Source organism: Branchiostoma belcheri, unplaced genomic scaffold (genome assembly GCF_001625305.1).
Source record: "Branchiostoma belcheri isolate BF01 breed outbred unplaced genomic scaffold, Haploidv18h27 scaffold107, whole genome shotgun sequence".
In the NCBI taxonomy this organism is placed as follows: domain Eukaryota; kingdom Metazoa; phylum Chordata; class Leptocardii; order Amphioxiformes; family Branchiostomatidae; genus Branchiostoma; species Branchiostoma belcheri.
Window position 1 is genome coordinate 988632 of NW_017802458.1, and position 8933 is coordinate 997564.

Here is an 8933-nt window from a genome sequence, read left to right on the forward strand (position 1 = left end):
TGATAAATAGCGGCGAGTTGCAGAACTCCAGTCAGAAGCTCTGAGGAAGGTGTCTGATAGACATAGAAACGTAAGCAGGTAAGAACCCTACTGGTTGTGTAAGAAGAAAATTCTATACCCTAAGTGAGTTGAGATATGTTTTCTGGCAAAGTGGCCAATATTTACTTTTTCTAGCCGCCTCTAAAGCCTTTTTAAGGCTACCCATGGCCACCCACCCTATCCGCCATTATGTAGGCCGAAATGGCTTTTCTGCACAAGAAATTCAGCTAGTTAGAAATACTAAAAAGTTTTACCTAAGATCACTTCGATTAGAAGTTGAAGCAGTTTTTACGTAGACCCCTATGCTATAAATGGAGTCCTATTCATATCTGAAGCATCCCCTATCGTTGTTTGCAGGTATGGCAGGGAAGACCAATCTGGACCAGGCCCGGGCAGACATGATCTGTGACGGGGTGGATGATTTTGGGATGAAGTTGGTGTCAATATTCATGGACAAGGACGAAAAGAAGAAAGTAGGTTCAAAATGCTAAAGAAAATAAACACAAAATGCTGTTGTTTAGTATAGTTATGAACCTGCTTTAGCATAATATGTTACAAAAACATATCTTCTTCTTTTTCTTTCTTACGGCTAAGTAGCCCGCATCACTTAGTTAATTAGCAGATTGTGCATGTGTTAGTTGCATGTAAATACGGGGAAAGAAAATAATAGTATTGAAGAGATCATGGATTAGTGATTTTGTGTGTGTACAAAGAATAAGTGAAGAAATTGTGTTTATGTCAGTATATAATACTGACATATATACAAGGACGTGTTGGGGCGGCTCAATGTAACAGGATTCTCTCCAGGCTCTTTGGCCCTGTTCAGACGAAAGCGGCGGAAGCGCGATTCGGGTAAATCGCATACCTCACATCTGGTCCAAGTGCCCACAAAATTATAACAACGTAATCCATGAACGGGTGAATATGTAACGTGAAACTGGTAAAGTCGCATTGCATCTGAACGCAATGTGACTTCATCGATTACTTTACATATTGACTCGATCATTGATTATTTATTAGCAATACCAAAATTTACGTGGCAGAAATGTAAAGAGCATGTGCCCTAGGACCAGTGTCACCGCCTCTGACGAGACCACGTCGGCATTCGGCCCAGATTTTGATTTTTGATTTATTGAGATGCCCTTTAGCCCCATGAGGGGCTAATCTTCCAGGGCTCGTTAACAGTACAACACATAAAATACAACAGTACAACACATAAAATACAAGCACTAAATACATACAATCATTGCAATTACACATTAAAATAATTGAGGTTGAGGCTGAGGCCAGAGGTCATTTAACTAATTATGACTAAAATCAACAATAAAACTTGTGAGTTACTAAATTGCTTCGAATATACGCTTGGAGGAGGGCACCAGCAAGAAGGTCGTTGACTTCTGACATTGATAACACCGTAACACGCTACCTTGAGTGTTTTCATCAACCAACAATGAATGCAGTTAAGGAAAATCGTGCTTGGACACGGTTTGAAAGGAACGTGTGGCAAGTGTACCAGAGGCCAGAGGTCATTTAACTAATTATGACTAAAATCAACAATAAAACTTGTGAGTTACTAAATTGCTTCGAATATACGCTTGGAGGAGGGCACCAGCAAGAAGGTCGTTGACTTCTGACATTGATAACACCGTAACACGCTACCTTGAGTGTTTTCATCAAACAACAATGAATGCAGTTAAGGAAAATCGTGCTTGGACACGGTTTGAAAGGAACGTGTGGCAAGTGTACCAGATGTGAGGAATGTGATTTACCCAAATCGTGGTTCAGGCGTTTCCGTGTGAACAAGACTTTCAGATGGGGTCAGATGAATCCTGCTTCGGTGGAATCTGGATCCAATGTACTTTCAGCGCTTTCGTCTGAACAGCGTCTTTCATATCGTGCAGTGGAAATTCGAATCTCGTTTTTTCCTGCAGGAAGAAATGAAGAAGGAAATGACAGAGAAAACCCTGCCGTCGTTCTTTGACCTGTTTGAAAAGCTGGCGAGCGCGGAGGGCTATTTCGTGGGGAACTCGGTATGTTTTCATAAAAATGTTGAACTTTATTCTAACACGAGGATTACACAAGATCAAATTTTCAATGACCACTGTCGCCTTCATCAGGATATACTATATTACTTCACAACGTAATCTCGCGAGAGTTGCTTTTACAGACACGTGACCTTATTCATACGAGACTTTATGTTTTTGCCTGTTTATTGGTCGTTGCTCACACTATATTGTGTTCTTTCTTTATTATTCTTGTTGTGATACAAGTGGAATGATAAATGATTTCCCATCACGAAAAAAACACTAAGTTGGGTAGGGTATATGCACCTGGAGCATTATAAGTCTACAAGTGAAAAAATTAATTAATAAGAAAAATAATAAAAAAACAAGTGATATAAAAACAAGTCTACCTGCAGTTTCACACACAACCTGAAGTCCTTTTTAACTTTTGTTTTTGAATCCCCCCCCTCTAACCCCTCCCTCCCCCCTACAGTTGACCTGGGCTGACATCAATTTCTTCGCCTTCGTCGGCTTCATTTCAACATTTATGCAGGGGGACCATCTCCAAGGTTACGTCAACCTGAACAAAGTCATGGGGAACGTCTCAGCCAATCCGGGCATCGCCAAATGGCTGAAGGAGAGGCCGGTCACGCAGTTTTAAAATCTCACACCTATGCGGTCATCACAGAACTCCAAGCAGATACTTTGATGCGAGATTGTATCTGATCGACTCTTTCTGGCACGCAGATTGTTGAGCGCTAATTACTGATCAAGGTCGTTGCCAACGTCAAGACCAATCCGGGCATCGCAAAATGGCTGGAAGAGAGGCCTCAGACCACATTTTAAAACCTTAGTGTCATCGACAAAAACCAGTGCTTTCGCGCTATGACTATAGAGTAGTAATATGACGGCCGGCCGTCATATTACTACTCTATAGTCTGTAGTAGAATAGATGTTGCTGCGTTACGTGATTTCTAGAATTGTACAAAAGGGCTTCCGTCTTGGGATGCTGACAAAACATTTGTAGGGTATAAATTCATAGCTCTTATTCTTTCTCGCAACTCATGGATATTTATCGGTTAAATAGACACTACCCGTATACAATGCAATGTATGTCATAATCACTAGCTACTAAAGTCAACTACTTTATACTTTTTTGTTCGCTACAACCTTACCTGCAGCAAACTCGCAAGGGAGGATTGTCTTGTATGGTACTTTATACCCCCTATTGTTTATGGATTGTCTGTAGGATAAAGCATCATAAAAAGAGAATGGTTTCTGACCATGATAATTGTACGTATACTGTTTTTTGTCTATTACTTATTGTATCATACTTCAACTATAATAGTTAAGGAAGGCACACAATTTTGTTCTGTAGGTGACTACTATAGCACATGTATGTACAAACTAGAAAGGTAACATTTGCAAGGCAAATGCTTAATGTTTACCTTCGCATATGCTCTACCTATTCTTACCCAAACACGTCCACATATAGATCTAAACCCTTCCTACTTCAAAATTGCAACATGATGTAACCCAACACCAGTTACCATGGTGAGAGACAGTCTGGTTCAGGTCAGAGATCAGTGTTTGGAATGGAAGAAGAAGAAATAGAGAAAAAACAATGTTTCCTTATGTAAACATAGAAGCTGGATACGTAAAATAGAAACCGTAAACAACATTGAACATGCAGGAAATACTAGTAGCATGATGGAAGGAACGCCAAAAAATCAACAAATTTCCATGTGCCCAAACGTCTTCTGTATGTCCTTAACTATATTAAGTTAGTATAAAATTGTAGTGGCACACTGAAAACTCTAGGTTGAGCCACCGTAGGTCTCGGACCGGAGTTTCCTTCCGTGTTCGGAGCAATTTGACACCCTCAGCCCGACGGGCTGTCATTTCTGTACTAAACGCGGGTCGGAATTTTTCACTCTCTTGGTGGAAAGGGGTGCTGTGTCGCTTATCAATACACTTGATTGATATTTTGTGCGCCCAATTTATTTAGGGGTAAATAACGCACATCAAATACATTCTTAAGTAAGGGGTAATTTTTTTCGTCATTTTTAACCATGGCTGCATGGAAAAAATGTTCCCAGGGTAACGGCTTAGTACTCAAAGAAGCTCAGGACCTAATGTTTCCAAAATGTAATCAAAATCGATGCGATAAGTTGACCGCTATCTTCGATGGCCCGAACACACCCACAACGCATATAGAACGTACCATCCCGGCGTTCAGACGAAAAGGCCACATAACCATCCGCGCGGACTAATACCAGGAAGTCTTCGCTGGACAAACAACATTACGCCACCTATAAGGGGTCCTATAAAGGCTACAACTAACAGGCTTTTCAGAAAATACAAAGGTATGTACACAGATATTACGATATCGGGGATTTTGCGGCCAAAACATACGATACAAAGTCACGTTTCCGGCGATTTACTGCGCACTTACTTAGACTCCGACCCGGAACCTGTAGGCAGATACCAAGTACGACCTCGTCCCTACGGACCTTGAACTTTGACCTCTGAATTTTTGCCTACGGCCGTTTGACCTCTATTCTGCCTGGTCATTGTGACACCGGGTCAAACCTGTAACCCTATACCCGCCAAGGGAACAAAAGCCCAACTAACATAGGTGCTCTAAAGCCAAGTCGTGCCGAGTTAGAATTAAGGGCTTTTTCGTGAACGAACCGAGCAAAATGCCGAGCTACAAGCTGACGTATTTCAAGGGGAAGGGCCGGGCTGAGTTGGCGCGGCTGCTGTTCGCCGCCGGCGGGATAGAGTACGAAGACGTGCGGGTTGAAGGGGAGCAGTGGGCCGAGCTCAAGCCGAGTATGTACTGGTGTCTGTATACGTGTGCGGTTTGGTGGGGAGGGGGGTTTAACAATTTAATAGTCAGCCTCAGGCTTCTATGTATTCATGAAGTGGGGGGGGGGGGGGCGATACAATTGACAAAGTAGGAGTTTATCATATCAAATGCATGCCCGAGGGATATTAAATTGCACAGTACAAACAAAATGCAATTGAAAACGAATGCAGTGGTGCAAAACATGTACATGTGTAAGGGACTACGTCCAACGTTATGCTACACTCTAACGTTTACATGCACAACCTACATAAATGCCGGTACTGTTTCGTTGGGCTTGACCGTTCGTGTTTGAAGGCAATGGAAGACGAATTTACCCACTTCTTGTATAAATTTTATTCTACCTTATCTAGTCACTATAGCTTACATGTACTAACTTAAAGGTAAGGTAGCATTGAAGGGGGCCCCCAAGCCCTTTTCCGTAGAGCGTAATCGGCCGTTTTAATTCTACGTAGAGCGTAGACGGACCCTCTAATTCAACGTAGAGCGTAATTGGCGCATTTGGCGTAGAGCGTAATTCGCCGTTTTTATTCTACGTAATGCGTTGTAGCTATCGGGAATTAACCGTAAAGCGTAATCGATTAATTGTGCGTAGAGCGTAATCCAAGCCGCAAATGGGAACTCGAGGCCTAGCAAGTTCCGGGTTGTCGCGGCGCTCTAGGTCTTTCTTGCTCTACCCCCTTCTATACAATCGAACAATCCACTAGACTTGTTCCCAGAGCGATACGCAAGAGCAAGGCAACACATGGGAATGATCCCACAGTGCGCTGGGTATGAGATTGACCTTACCATCGGTGACGTACACTAGGACCATTGGCCAAACGCCACAGATGGCCACAGATGAAGAGGGTAGAAGGCCTTAGAACCATATGACTTGTAAGGCCCAAGGGCCCTCAAGACGTTTCTTAGCGGGAACATCATTGCTGATCAACGGCCAGGGTAATGGAGGACACTTCCAACAAGGGTGGTGTTTAAAAAACACACCAGCGACGAGAAGTATTTAATAATATGGTAGGAGGCATTGTATCGTGCTTGTGTCATGTATTTTTTGTGGCTGACAAAGGTGAATAGGTCTATGGAGGTAACCGGTTGTTTTGCTATTGTTAGTTCGCTACAGGCATTTCGATACATGGCAGAAGTCTCTAGATAGTCTAATAACATTAGAAATGATTATCGTATTCCTACATACGCGTACATATTTATAAAATGTTAAAGAATGAAATCATGACATTTTCAGCCTGGAAGGTAATGGTGATTTAAGCTCCTTGAGTTAGCGTGAAATACAATTTGCGTGAAATACAAATGCCAGCGGACTACGACACTGATCTCATCGGGCCAGGGTAGCCACACTTCTGCCATGTAGCGAAACGCCTTACCACGATGGAGCGAAACGTACTGTAGCAAACTGACAATGTAGCAAAACGACCTGTATTCTCTATGGATGTAATGCAAGGATTTTTGCCTGGATTACGTTTGGAAACACCGCCAGGCTCCACAAATATTGATCCTTTCGTTTATTTTCTTTGACGTCGGTGTTTACGGCTAGTCATACAGGGTTGAAATTTAAAATTAAATTAAATCGATTGAAAATAAAACGTGCATACAATTTTACTCGTCTGAAAAAAATTGCATGACTTGAAAAATAAAACATGCATTCTGAAACATGCACAGTATATTGCAAGACAAGGACATATTAAATTTTATTCACAATCCGGCGCCGTTGCAGGCAGTCGTGTGTTCCAAAGCAGGAACGCTACCGAACGCGTTAAATGATTTCGCAGCAAGAACAAATTAACATTCATTACCTGATTCAACCTTCCTTACCTGACTATATTGAATAAAGATTGTACATTGCATACATGATAAACATCAGATGTACACTACTCTTGTGATTCTATGGGACAACACTTGTAAGTTTTACCACAGGTTTTACCTTGGTTTTACACACTCTTATCATTTTCTAGTTTTGCATCACAAGCTCGCATAGTCTAAAAGATCTATTTTAGAGGCGAAGCATCAGTCGCGCTCAGTAGGGTAACGGCCAGGTGGTGGTGAAGGGTCGCTAAGCATGACGGGTAATTTTCTCGGTTAGAAGCGCAGCGGGCTCATTTGAGCTGCTAGCGGCCGCCCCGAGCGGTCGTGCCGGGAGCTCAAAATACGCATTCAAAATGGCCACCGCTACATCGTCGCGTTCTTCTACTGTTGTTTTGATCGCCAGGAACGCGTTTACGGGCCATCTACTTATCCCCAGAAGACACCAGGTTTGTGTAGACTTTGGTCATAGTGTAATTGTTGTAGCTTAGCGATTTTAATCGGCACAATAATCAAAATAAATAGCGTAAAAGAACGAACGTCACATATATTTATTTGGACCATTTTGGTGTCGGAAGCTACAAAAACTCTATCCCACTGTCACGGGGCATATTTTACAACCTCTACCACTGTGTCCCCACGTACTACTGGGTTTCGGTTGGGATTATGATGATATGTGTATGTAGTTGTTGTATTTAGATACACAAATTTTGTTGGGCTTCGTTGTGTAGTGAGGGGAAGGGGGCGATACCTTCCGTACCTACCTTCGTCCGCGAGCGATGTTCGAAGAACGATACAAGCTAAGGCTTTCAACTTGGAAATGCTGGAATATAGATGTTGTTCACTGTGCAGTTTGTTGTGTTGAGAGTTCATAACTACCGTATGATGTTATGTCTTTGAGCATAATTTGTGTGATGATATTTTTATTTAGGTAAAAAAAAATCATGCATCGGAACCGTTGAACATTTTCATTCGATTCTTCTCATTCACCACAGACTCGGTATACAGTACTCTCCAAGCAGAGGTATGGGTTTGGGATATTTTAGCGTGTTTTAGGCTTTTTATCGGGTTTCTCTTTGCACTGAATTTTTTTTCCACCAAACCCAACAAAAAAAAAATTCAGTGCAAAAGAGAAACCCCGATAAAAAAGCCTAAAAACATGCTAAAAATACCCCCAAAACCCATACCTCTGCTTGGAGAGTAGCTATGCAGGGCCTTTGTAAGTCCTTCCAACATCTACAGAACCTTGCACCACGGTGGGGACTGCTTTAATAGCTGTCTTTGCTTCATGCTGTATGTGTCAAGGTCCAATGAATCATTTCTTGGAGCAACCAAAAGAGTTGAATACATAAATGTATTAAGTTATCAACAGCTTATGGTAACCGGGTACATACACTGATACAGTATATAATGTTATCCAAAAACAAATGGAAACCACTGAGTTTGCTTTTAGCAACCCTAACCATGTGCACTTGCTCTTGATATAATATGTAATAAATTGGTGCTAGAATGTATATGTATGTATATGTATATAGTATGAATGTAGATTAGTTCAATGTAGAGACACTTCCTTTATTTTATAAGAGTAAATTGAGGGTAAATGGATTGAGGAGCATTAATCCACTCTGTATTTGATGTACTAGTAATCTAAATGTTGCACAACACTCTTACATGAATTGTATGCAATGATTTTGTTGCTGTATTGTACAGTACAACAGTGATGTCAGTGGCTGGAAATATGATGGCATGAACTTGATGGAGCAGTCTATGTTGTCCTTTCATCATAGGGTAGAATGCTTATTCTCTGGCCGCAAAGCTGGATTCCCTCTCACACAGACGCAATGTCGCATCGCTATCCCTCTTCTACAGATACTTTCACGGTCGATGTTCAGGAGAACTTGCACTTCTTGTTCCACCGCTCAGAACCTTTCAGCGTGCCACTAGGTTCTCTTCCTGCTCTCATCAATACATCGTCAACATACCTGTCTCCAAGCCATTTTACAACAACAGCTTCTTTCCCCGCACTACAAAATTATGGAACTCTCTTCCAAACAGCTGCTTTCCGTCCGATTACAGTCTACAAAGCTTCAAAACAAAGGTCCACCGCCATCTCCTGACGTAACTACATTATACTCACTTAAGTACCTCTAGCTCTATGCCTAGAAGTGGCCAAAAATAATTGGCCTTAAATTGAGCGACACCGTTAAAAA

The 8933-nt window shown here is 41.8% G+C and overlaps 2 protein-coding genes across 2 annotated transcripts in view; both read left to right on the top strand.

Moving 5' to 3' along the window:
* The window catches only part of LOC109479802 (hematopoietic prostaglandin D synthase-like), a 5750-nt gene extending 2481 nt beyond the window's left edge, over positions 1 to 3269 (top strand). Inside the window, exons 3-5 of the mRNA XM_019781823.1 lie at positions 397 to 512; positions 1971 to 2069; positions 2536 to 3269. Of these exons, the coding sequence (XP_019637382.1) occupies positions 397 to 512; positions 1971 to 2069; positions 2536 to 2703 (383 nt within the window). The 3' untranslated portion in view covers positions 2704 to 3269. The remainder of the gene's footprint in view (positions 1 to 396; positions 513 to 1970; positions 2070 to 2535) is intronic.
* A 1265-nt stretch (positions 3270 to 4534) lies between these two features.
* The window catches only part of LOC109479812 (hematopoietic prostaglandin D synthase-like), a 7521-nt gene continuing 3122 nt past the window's right edge, over positions 4535 to 8933 (top strand). Inside the window, exon 1 of the mRNA XM_019781833.1 lies at positions 4535 to 4877. Within this exon, the coding sequence (XP_019637392.1) occupies positions 4745 to 4877 (133 nt within the window). The 5' untranslated portion in view covers positions 4535 to 4744. The remainder of the gene's footprint in view (positions 4878 to 8933) is intronic.